General features: G+C 45.8%; 1 protein-coding gene across 1 annotated transcript in view; it reads left to right on the top strand.

Moving 5' to 3' along the window:
- The window catches only part of HPS1 (HPS1 biogenesis of lysosomal organelles complex 3 subunit 1), a 314,105-nt gene that overhangs the window by 69,947 nt on the left and 231,288 nt on the right, over positions 1-12,870 (top strand). Inside the window, exon 4 of the mRNA XM_078643558.1 lies at positions 11,936-12,070. Within this exon, the coding sequence (XP_078499684.1) occupies positions 11,936-12,070 (135 nt within the window). The remainder of the gene's footprint in view (positions 1-11,935; positions 12,071-12,870) is intronic.

A 12,870-nucleotide genomic window follows, 5' to 3' on the forward strand; every position in this document is an offset into this window, starting at 1 on the left:
GAAGTAGCCACCTGGATAAAAAACAGTTTCCTCAAATTAGACTCTGACAAGACTGAGGTGGGTGTCTTGAGGAAGAACACCTCAACATGGGACTTCAACTCATGGCCCACAGACTTCTACCCACCGCCACGCCCTGTTCACTAGAGATATACTTAGAATCATCATAGGCAACAAACTGGACATGACCTCCCAAGTGAACACAGTGTTATCTACCTGCTTCAGCACTCTAAGGATGCTGAAGGAAATCTTCAAGTGGGTACCAGACAATACCAGGAAAGTGATCACTCAACCTCTTGTCACCAGCAAACTAGACTATGGAAATACCATGTACGAAGGATTACCAACCAGCTCACGTGAAGACTGATCCCTGCCCAAAAAGCCGCAAACAGTCTAGTTCTCGACCTCCCATGCCAAGCCCACATCACATCACACCACACCTTAGAGAACTCCACAGGCTACCGATATGTAAGTTCACACATCAAAAACTCCTCAACAACACCTACAAACATCTCCACAATGCTGGTCCTACCTCCCTGAACAGCTGCTTTCACTTCCAACAACCTTTCAGGCACCTATGCTCTGCAGTCTCTCAGTAGTACTGGGCCCATGCATACACAAAATCAGAGTAGGGGGCCATACCTTCTCGTACCTGGGCCCTAAAGCCTGGAATAACCTCCCACAACACATCTGAGCCTCCTCCTCTCTGTTTGACTTTCGCAAGAAGCTGAAGACCTGCTCTTTTGAGTTTGTCTCTAGGTCTGGCCTCGCACACCTGCTACAGAGTACCTGGATACCCTCACTGGTGAATAGTGGGCTATGAAAACACCAATGACATAACCATGTCCATTAACCTAGCTGTTAAAACTGGGGGTCTTAGTTGGCTGGGGTAGGTACCTTAGTCCAAATAGGGACCTTTGCTTCAAGTCAGGGAATGGAGGGACACACTCTTAGATAACCCTTGCTCACCCTCCGGTAGCTTGGCACAAGCAGCCAGACTTATCTCCTAGGCAATGTGTAAAGTATTTGCAACCACACTCCCAGTAACACAGGTATAACACCACAAATGGACACCACATTGATTTAGGAAAATAGCGGTATTTTTATGAAGAAGAAATACGATGAGACCGAATGTTAAAATATCCAGCATATGTGTATTCATAATATTTCACTGGGCCGGTTATTAGGCAAATAATCACTTGTAGGTTTGTGCGGTATTAATAAGCAGTTCATGATGATCTAATGCAGTCCAAATGCAATGCTATGCAGTTCGTAATGCAGTTCATAATGTAGAAATGAGACAGTCCTTTGTAACGCAGGAATAATAGAGTACGTAACGCAGGAATAATGCAGTTCATAACGCAGGAATAATGCAGTTCGTAAGGCAAGAATAATGCGGTTCGTAATGCAAGAATAAGGTGGTTCGTAATGCAAGAATAATGCAGTTTGTATGGCGAGAATATTGTGGTTCCTAATGTAAGAATAATGCAGTTCGTAATGCAAGAATAAGGTTATAAGCCAATCTGTGCGATCAGCTCGGGCACCACTAGGCCCAAACAACAGAGACAACGGTCGTAAACTGAAAGGGGCGACCCTGGTACTGCTGGGCAGGTATGGTCCGCTCGGGCATCAACCGCGGTGCAGGGGCAGAGAGATTGGAGCACTCCTGTACTGCTCCTGCATGCCTCCCCAGGCAAACTCACGCATGCGGCTCCCAACCGGAGTCCAAGCCTTACCTGGGGGGGGCGCTGCCTCACTCTCTCTCCCCGCTCATCGGACGTCCTGCTGGGCGGTCCCGATGACGTTGCAGCTCTGGTGCTTGGCGACGCTGTAGCCGGACGGGTTACGGCGCTGCCTTCTCCTTCGTTTACGATCTTGGGCAGATACCTCTTGGCGAACAACGATCACTATCCCTTTCACCTTTCAGCTTCATTAGCTTCCAGAAATCCTTTAGAACGTTGTGGCTTGGGCCAGCTGTGGTGATCCTTACTCACTGCCTCAGTTACGATAATTGCTCGGGCCACAAACAGCAATGCAGCAGCGTTGACGATGTTTCACGCTGCGGGGGCAATGCAATCACGGGGCACCTCATAAACAGTACCACAGACCACACGGCAGTCTCAGGCATGCAAAAGCACCACACACCAAGCATCGCTGAGACACAGTTGGAAACTTTGATGTTCCTGAGTTTCCACAACAGGGGACCAGATGTCCTCGGGCCCTTGGAGACAAGTTACTTCAGAACACAGCAAAGTCCTTTCAAGCAGGGGCACACAGCACACAGCAAAATCCCTTGTCCTCTCCTTAGTCAAATCAGCAAACTGCAGACCAGCACCAGAACACACAGCAAGGGCAGTCCTTCTCTTCAGTCTCTTCAGCTGTTCTTCTTTGGCAGAGGTTCCTCTTGAACACAAAGTAGTTTCAATCCTTTTCCAGGCTTGAGTTCAGTCTTGAGTTCAGGGGTTTCAGTTCTCACATTTATACCCCTAAATTCCTTTGAAGTCTTTGTGTTCAGGGGGCTCTGAGCCCGGTGTAAATCAGACCTGGTTGTCTTCTGTTTGTATTGAGTGTCTGTGTCCCTCTTGAGGCGGAAGCCGGGAGGTTTTGTTGCTCTGTTGTGCCTGTACTTTTAATCTTACTCGTAAAATCGGAAAACTGCTTAAAACTGTGATTTTAAATTCATTCACAACATTGCCTTAAACTGCTTGATTTAATAAGCTTTTTATTGCTCACCCCTTCCCCCTCCTCTCCGCTGCCCAGGGCCACTCTCAGCCGAGTATTGACGCTGTGGAGTTGGTCCCGGGTACAGACTTACGGCGGCCATATTGAGTGTGGGTGTCATTTGGCGCGCTCTAGTTTCACATAATAAGGGAAGGCCATGCTTCGCCGGAGTCGCGCTGGAGTCGCGCCGGAGTCGCGCCGGAGTCGCGCCGGAGTCGCGCCGGAGTCGCGCCGGAGTCGCGCCGGAGTCGCGCTGGAGTCGTGCCGGAGTCGTGCTGGAGTCGTGCTGGAGTCGTGCTGGAGTCGTGCCGGAGTCGTGCCGGAGTCGTGCCGGAGTCGTGCCGGAGTCGTGCCGGAGTCGTGCCGGAGTCGTGCCGGAGTCGTGCCGGAGTGGCGCCGGAGTCGCGCCGGAGTCGCGCCGGAGTGGCGCCGGAGTGGCGCCGGAGTGGCGCCGGAGTGGCGCCAGAGTCCTGCCCGTCTGCGCTGAGGACGCGCTGCAGGATGGGCTGGACACCCTTTTCTCCTCTCCCTCCACTCCAAATTTAGGCTCCCTTACCACTTTGCTCTCATTAAGACCGCCTCCTCTGCCCTGTCATCACACTCTACCTCCAGAGGGAATCGCTCTCGTTAAATGTGGCTGCAATTCATCCACATGCGCCCGCCCCAAACCTTCCAAAATACGTCAAGCCAAGGCTTAACATTCGAAACATCTGGATAACTTAACTGGCTTTCTCATCAATGCCAGATCTTTGATTAAAAACAAAACCGCTTTTAATGACTTTGTGGTACAAAGGAATCCCTCTTGGGTCTTTATCACAGAGACCTGGGGATCCATCTCGGCTGGCCCTGACCTAGTGGAAGCTATTCCCGATGGCTATGCCCTGACCAGAATGGACCGTACTGACCGTAGGGGTGGAGGTTTGGGAATACTGTGTAAAGACCAGTTTCCCTGCCGTATCGACCCCCTCTCATCCCCCGAAGAGAAATATGAGGCATTACATTTCACAATTCAATTCGCTCCCTCTGTTTCTTTCACTGCTATCCTTTGCTATAGGACCCCTGGTCCTAGGACTGATTTTTGCCACAATTTGGTCACCTTGCTAGAACCTTTCATTAGCAAGCCCCAACTCACCCTTCTAGGTGATTTTAATTTTCACCTGGAACTATCAGAGGACAACAACACCAAATCACTAATAGAGGCTTTAACCTCCTGTGGACTTAGCCAATTAGTCGAGGGTCCTACTCACGCTGCTGGACATACTTTAGATGGCATTTTCTCTAACGACACCAGACTAGGGATTGATACCCCAATTCCCTTGTCTTGGTCCGACCACTCGGCTATTCCCTTCCATTTCACCCCTATCCGTGCCGGTTCTGATCCTACCAATAAAAAAGGATGGGAGACTAGGAGGAACTATAAAAATGTAACCAATAGTACGCTCGCTCCCTTCCTGACTGATATCCATCCCCTCGCCCGGACTGATATCAACGAGGCCGCGGTGACTCTGTCCGCCACGCTTACTCATGCCCTGGATTCGCTAGTACCCCTTAAAAAACACTACTCAGCTAGAAAGAGCCCCTCATCACCTTGGTTCTCGGAACAACTTAGGTCCCTGCGGCAGAAATGTAGACAGAAAGAAAGAGCCTGGTATGCCCACCAGGACCCTCTGAGGAAAACTCTACATAAGTCCGCCCTCAGAGAATATAAAAAAAAGCTATTGACGAAGAAAAAAAGAATAACTTTAACAAAATCACTACCTCTTTGAAATCCTCCAGGGAACTTTTTAAAATTATCGATACCTTAGCCACTTCCAAAACAACTGAATCAGTGAATGATTCGCAAGAACTCTGCGTCGATATCGCAGGATTCTTCCATTCCAAAATCGCGGACATTTACAGCTCCCTCAAATACTCCAATGCTTCATTAGATGCCAACAGTACACCTCCGCCCTCCCCCTCTGCTCCCTCACACATTGAGATCACTGATTCTTCTGACTCCCGGCCAAACTTCTCCAGCTTTCCCCATCTATCACTTGAGGATCTAAACCACCTTCTGGATGCTACCAAATCTTGCTCTCCTCATGACCCCTGCCCCCTAAAAATCTTGAAAGTATGTAAGGAGTCTGTCCTTCCTCCTCTCTTGCAAGTTATGAATATGGCCATTGACGAGGGATCGTTTCCTATTCCTTGGAAGGCGGCAGTTGTAAAGCCCCTTCTAAAGAAACCCTCGCTCAATCCGGAAGTCTTACAAAACTTCCGACCCATATCTTTGCTCCCAGCCCCTGCAAAGATGCTTGAGGCCCACCTCAACCTTCTTCTAACTTCATATCTTGAAACAACTGGCCTTCTTGACATCTCTCAGCATGGATTTCGTGCTGCACACAGCACCGAGTCCGCCCTCACGGTCGTGGCTAATAACATCCGGACCGAGGTGGACAGATGTCGGACCACTATGCTGGTGCTCCTCGATCTCACAGCAGCTTTTGATACCCTATCCTAGTTGACCGGTTAAAGGGGATAGGGGTGAGGGGAAGTGCCCTCAACCTTCTGTCTTCTTTTCTTTCGGAGAGACAGCAAAGGGTTCAGCTTGGTGGCTTTCTGTCCTCCCTCCAAAAGGTGCAATGTGGGGTTCCTCAGGGCTCTGCCCTGAGTCCCCTGTTATTCAACATCTACGTAACCCCACTTGCCGAGGTAATAGGATCTTTTGGGTATCAAATATTGTCTTATGCAGACGATACCCAAATTATCATCTCCTCTACCTCACCGACCACTGAGGCTGCTCTCAAATTTCGAACCTGTATGGAAGCGGTCTCTAAATGGATGGTGCGCAATTACCTGAAGCTCAACTGTGAGAAGACGGAGGTCCTAGTCTTTGGAGGAAACCCTAATGACATCTGGTCCAAGGACTGGTGGCCTCCCTCTCTAGGAGACTGTCCCCAACCCACCACTTCGGCCAGGAACCTTGGTGTTCTCTTTGACTCGGCCCTCTCCTTTGAACTTCAGGTAAATAGAACGGTATCCACCTGCTGCAATACCATCTGCATGCTTAAAAAGATTGCCCCTAATCTGTCACCTGACGCTCGCAAGCAGTCAACCGTTGCCCTGGTATCTTCCAGGCTTGATTATTGCAACGCATTGCATGGGGGCATAAACAAAAAAGCCCTCCATCGCCTCCAGATGGTCCAAAACTCAGCTGCCAGGATGGTCCTAAACCTCTCAAAGCTATCATCTGCTACTCAGGCCAGAAAGGACCTCCACTGGCTGCCCATATATTCCAGGATTTCCTTTAAAATTATATGTCTGGCCCACAGAGCCGTTTTCGGCACTGGCTCCGATGGCATAAAGGCCCTGGTCAGCCCCTATTCCCCCAAGAGAACCCTCCGATCATCTTCAAGAAATCTGCTGGCGGTCCCAAGATTTAAAAAAGCGAAATGGGGAGGAAGAGCCTTTTCCACTCTGGCCCCTAAATTGTGGAAAAACCTCCCCCCCCCCGAATTGTCCAACCAACCTTCCCTGATCACGTTTCGGAAGCTTCTGAAGACTTGGCTCTTCTCCCAGGCCTATCACTGAATCTCATTCTTATGTTTGTTTTCTCTGTAACTGTAACTGTTTAGTCATAATTTATGTTTTAGTTTGCGCCTTGATGCCCTCGGGCTAAGTCCGCGCAGTACAAATAACCATTCATTCATTCATTCATTCCTGCCAGTGCACGCCCTCTTCCTTTGATAGTGAGCGGCTGGGCCCCAGATGCTCCGCAGGAGGTGGAGCCATCCTTTTGTGGCAGCAACACAGCCCTCTTCACATCAGGGCGCTACTCCTCCCCCCCTCATCAAATTCAGGCTAGCAGGTTACGGTCTCACCTACTCCTCTCTGTTGTCCGGACACTTGCCAGACCCTGTCACCAGACCCTGACCCAGACAGTCAATACACAACTAGGCAGAGGCACGCAGGATGGTTAGTACAAGAAACCAGCCACTTCTAAAAGCGCGGTTTCTAAACATACAATTGAAAAACTATCTTCATAAAATGATGTTATTAAATTCTGAGTTCAGGCACCCTAAACTCCATCTCTCCATCTTATGCCTATGGGAAGATATGCTGGAAACATGTGACGCAGCATTCCCCATTCTGTCCTATGGGCAAGATGGCCTTGCAACAGTAAACCCCTCTGCGGATAAAATGGAGCTGGGTGTGCTAGCACTTTACACTTTCTTTAGAGCAACCCCTCACAGGCTGCAAGATAGGACAGCAAATTAACTCTCACAATGGAATTTAAACTTTATCCAAGGTACTCAGTAAGAGGTGGGATGATAATTACTGCCATTAGTGTGGCCCTTGCCTCACTAACCGATATGTTAACTACCATCCTTGGTTCCAAGCATTTCTCTTAGACCAAAGTCTGGTTCAGCTTATGGACTGTAATATCTTCAGCATTTTTGATGTTCTGTTATCATTACAGTGGCTTAGCAAGAGTGGGGTGCGGGGGGGGGGGGCAGTCCGCCTCAGGCGCCATGAGTTTTAGGGGCAGCGCACCCTCCACCCCCCTCTTACCCACAGCCGTCCCACCCCGCTCTCACCTGTGCCCGTCGCGGAGCAGCACGTCCGACCGCCACAGGTGCTAAAAGGTCTAGCTTTGCCACTGTATCATTATTGTTGGTATATAGTTAGTGTTGATGGATCAATGGATTATGGAGTTTTAAGGATGTTGCTGAAGGTCTTGCTAATACGCATAGGTATTGTGTAGGTTATTTAGCTTGCTGTATAACAGACCCATTGTTACAGGACTGAATGCATTGAGGACCAGAATAGTATAGGCATAACACCTATGGCCCTCCTTATAAGTGACCCTAATAAAGGGCTGGTATTTCCCCACCGCACAGTTAATAACACTAGGGTGCCTGAAACTCTGAGGATGAGCAAAATAGTATTTTATGGGTTGGACTGAGGGTGTAAAAAGAACTTAGGAAATAACAGTATTGACCTTTTATTCCATCTAGCATTTCCCTGCAGAGACTTGTGCCTTTGGTATCTGGTTTTTAAAAGTGAATGGCTGCTGGCTCTGTGTCCAACTCGCTGGGGTTATGGACGTGTCAACAGCAGGCAAAGAGAGAGAAAGAAAGAGAGGGGAGAGAGAGCGGGGAAGAGAGAGAGGGGAAGAGAGAGCTTGGAAAGAAAGAGACAGGAAGAGTGCGGGAACTGGTTTTAATATTTTTTTCATCAGGGTTGCATTTGGCTCCCATACTAGCCCTGAGCCCAATTCCCTGTTCACTCCTCATTTGGCACAGACGCTTAATTAAAGATTTCAGCTGCTCCCACCCAGCATCCAAAATCTCTGAGTGATAGTAAACAGATCCACGGTGTCTGTGGATCTCATCATTCTGGCAGAGACAGTTACTGCTGTTACCTCCTCCGTCGGAATCGAGGGCCCCCTTTATAATGAGAGCCTGTGTTTGGATCCGGATTTGCATGTCTGTTACCAACTATTGATATGAATCTTTTGGAAGGGGCACATTTCTTCACTTTAGATATTTTATGTCGCATTGCTGAGCGATAGTGTAAATTTATAACATGCCACTGTTACTTATCTTTATGGCTGTCTATGAAACGTGTTTTTAAAAACATACCTTCTCTGACAACTACACAATTTTGAGTTTTGCAGGATGTGCTCGTTTTACTAGCCCAAGGTAGGGGACATAGGGACATTTGTCATTGGCAGCCAATGCGGTAATAAAACCCAACAGCTATCCATCTGCATACAAAGGTGCACACAATCATCAAATATTGCATTTATAAGGAATGACCTGCCAAGTCATTATCTCTGAAAATGTTATGAAGTAATGACGTGTGAGCATGAGCACCCACCTCGAGCAGCGAAAAATCTGAACACAATAACTCAATAGGAAGCCACGGATGTACAGTAAAACACTGTTTAACAACACACACTAATTTAGCTGAAGTAAATCCGATAAGATGTCGTTCATGTAAAATTAGAATCAGGCACTCATTGCCTGACCCAAAGCATCAATCTCAATAGGCGCTTAAAATAATGTTTCTGTTCGGCAGATCAGACATTTTTTTTATTTCGTCCTTGTAAGTGGTGGACACCATCCTATGCATACAGCAAACTTCTTGTATACACTTCAGCTGTTTATTCTCAGTGGTAGAAAGTGACTTTACTTGCTTTCTGCAATATACTTATTCAGATAAATATGCTCCTATAGATGAATTGTCTCATTAGACCTGAGAGGGGACTGTTCTTCACGATACCAGTTATGTTAGGTGCACTGGTATGCCACAATTAGATCTGTATTTTCTCCTCTGTGAGATTATCATTTTGTATGTAATAGTCCCAGGTGTAGTCTGTAATGTTTTTTGAACGTTATTGAATTTTGTAGACATTTATGAAAATTAACGGTAAATAAGGTAATGTGAACATGAGTGACAATTGAGCAGTCGTGATAAGAAATAAAGTATAAAGTATAAATAGTTTACTTGACTTCTTAGAAAGGGACTTGACAAAGGGTTGTATCACAGAACCATGCATGCATTTACAACACATGCCTTTACCACACATCCACTACAATCCAATGCCTTTACCACGCATGCCTTTACAATGCAAGGTACGTATATATAAGGTAAGTGAAACGTTTTTATATATATATATAAATAAATATATATATATATGTGTATATATTTATATATTTGTGTGTGTGTGCATTGTTTGCCATATGATGTGGATTTAATGAACCACATTGAAACGGATTTTGGGCTCAGCACAATCCTTGACATACTGTAAGAAGGCTTGGCATTCGTTTGTTTGGAGGTTTGCAACCTCGCCGGCAGCCCGCTGCCATTCAAGAGGCAGAGGTACATGCGAACTCTGTTGAAAGTATATATCTATATCTATATCTATATCTGTCTTTTTTAAATTGGGGAGATCCCCACCAAACCACATTTTTAAAATAACCTTCAGCACCCCATCCCCCCAAAACTCTAAAAACACCCATAACACCCTACACCCTTACTCGCCCCTCATCCCTAAAAACACTGTTATCACCCAATACCCCTACCTACCAGAAAAACACCCATACCATCCTATACCCTACGCACCCCTAAACCCCAAAACACCCTTACCACCTACCCCTAAGCCCTAAAAACACCTTTACCCCCCAATACCCTTACCCATTTCTAAACCACTAAAACCATTACGGCTCAATACCCCTACCCACCCCATCCCTAAATGTAATTATATAAACATATACACACACGCATACATACATATATACACACACATGCGTGCACACACACAAGACACACACTTACTTTAAATATACTTACCTTGTGTGGAAAGGATTCCGTGGTAACGGCATTGTCTGGTGAGAGATGCATGGGAATGGCATTGCGTGGTTCCGACCGTGTGGTAAAGGATGTTTCCCTGACAAAGCCCATGAAAGAGGCAAACATGTTTGATGTTATGAGATGTGCCACAGAAAACGCTCTGATAGAAAGATTACTGTAATGCAGCGACAACTAAGCTTTAAAACACTTGGGTGCCCAGGTGGTTAGTGTTGTTCTTTCACTTGTATGCCTGTAACAAAAAAACTTTTACGATGCAGTTGTCACTCTTTATGTTTTTAAATGTGACACTATATACAGTTACTTGATCAGATCATTTCGTAACATTGTGGTCCATGCATGTTCTCGAAATTCAGTGAGTCCCCATCTGCCCAGAACCTTCACTGCAAGTGACTCGCTAAAATCCCTGTTATTTGCCTGTTCTGGAATTACTGTTACCGAAGAGCCAGGTATTTCTGGGACAGAGCAAATAATAGGGACCACTTATTTTTAAGGAATGGTGTGGGCAAAAGAGTTTCCTTACCGATTTTCTCATGTTATTTTCCCAGAGCTTTACACACATATTATGCCTGCTTTCAGGTTGTCTATGCTCATCCGGCAAGGCTGTATTGACAGAGTTCTAATTTCCTTTCTTGAAAGTTATCCAAACATTTCTTTAGGATTCACTTTTTACTCTTAGCACCATTGCTGACCTGAGGCTGTAGATATGTGGCCTAATATTCAAATACACATTAGCAAGGAAAGGGTTAACCCCCTGGAGGACATTCTTAAGATAAACCACCTCTGCATTCCCTCAGGTATTGATGACACACAGTTTTATCTGGATACCTGGTGTCAGCAAGACCAAGTGTTCACGATGCCAGAAGGTTTACTGGCTGTTGAAGGTTGATTGAGAAATAGTCACTTCAAATCCACCCAGGCTGAACCAGAGACTTGGTTTAGGGTCTAAACATTGTTTACCTGCTTACTTCCGAGAAAGAAATAGCTTGCATTCTGTTGGGAAGCAGGGCTGATTATAGCCAGTCCATCTCAAAGCTTCAATGCTGCAACAGGAAAAGAGTAACCCCCCAGAAAATATTTCTGCATTAATGCAACCAGAGGGTCGAGAGATATACCGCTTTCAGCAAGAGGTTCAGAATTGCCTACTCAGAAAATAACTCAAAACCCATTGCTTTATGCAATACCTACTAGTACTGTACTGAAAGCTTCAATCTTTCTTCACGGTTAACTCCTGAAACAAATCACAACCAACAAAACAAAGGACTGAAGGAAAGAAAAGATGAAAACAGACCACACTAAGTTTAGTATACAATCCTGAATGCAAATTTGAGAGCCAGTGGGCAAATCGATTCCCTAATTAAGGTGGCAAACGGGATAAAGTCACTGTGGCTACATACTACAAACATACATTTAGTTTATATTGTGGCAAATGATAAAATAACCAGATCTGGTGACTACTCGAGAGGCTCCCATGGGTAGAAGTTCTCCACTCCTAGACTTCCTGTGTCACGATTCAGTGAACACTATTATAGCTCTACTTCTTGCACAACAGTAGGGGCGTGGCTACTGTGATCCATAGGAGCTATGTCGCACTCTGTAGTGTGGTAATGTGATTACTTGGGAAAAGAGACAACTTTGCTAGAATCCGCAAAGATGGTCCTTATAACCATTTGTTTCACGATTAATGTCTCTTAGGTTACCTACAGTTTTTTAGATTTAGCTACCAGTCAGCAGTCAGTATTCTGGGAATAGCAAATACAGTGTTTCTATGTTCTCTGATATGCAACATGCAAGAAATAGAGAAACAATCTGTTGTTTTACTGAAGTGTATATTGTAATGTCTTTTCTGTTTTTTTTGTAGGCTCCTTCATTTGCTGACAGCATCAACACACTCTTTGCCCCTTTACTCATCTCATGCATGACCATCCTAGACAAACTGAAGGATATCTATACTTGTTTTACGACTGAGAATGGACACATTTGTGTACTTCACCTGGTAAGCTCTTACCAACCAAAGCATGAGCGTCTCTCCGATGAAGTGCAGAAACATGTCGGCTTTCCATAAACCTCTTCTCATCCTTTAAAACGTTGCACTGTGTATTACTCCGGTTCAAACTGTATCTTGTTCCAACAACAATCACACGTTAAGACACATTATTGCCTTCTTACCAATCGGCCTTATATTATACTGTTCTTAACTTGCAAAATGTTTTACTGCTGTTCTTAGTCAATTCAGTTTTTTTTAAGTTGAAAGTAATATTTTAAAGGGGCCAAGTGGCATTATTTGGAATACATTTCTTGTTTCTCCATGATGACACTGCTGGAGGCGCCATCTTTGTTTGGCAGTGCTTTAGTTGGTTGGTGCAGATGCTCAATTAGATGAGCTTTGCCTGCAAAAAACACAAACATGGGTGGACACTCATCTGGTGAGCCATGGTGTGCCTCTGGCGCACCAAAGGCAAGCCCGTTTGCCCTCTCCGCATCCCCACCACGGCCAGAACTAGACACTATGTTGGATTTAAACCAGACAGCACCACGCGGATCAGCTACACTTTGAAGAAATTGCAGGAGCTTAATTTGCATACCTTTAAGTCTCCTTTACCCCTTAGCCTGGGTCTCATTTTTTGCATGAATTTTAAAACGGATGTACATAACACGAATACGGGCATAAAGAGTAGTAGGGCCATGGTTAGGGGGCAGACTGTCCTGAAAGCTGCCCCTTTTAACATTTACTCTCTACAGAAACACTCTTCCCATTTCTATAATCCTTTAATTGACCTAAGATTTGATGTACTG

Source organism: Lissotriton helveticus, chromosome 5_1 (assembly GCF_964261635.1).
Source record: "Lissotriton helveticus chromosome 5_1, aLisHel1.1, whole genome shotgun sequence".
In the NCBI taxonomy this organism is placed as follows: Eukaryota; Metazoa; Chordata; class Amphibia; order Caudata; family Salamandridae; genus Lissotriton; species Lissotriton helveticus.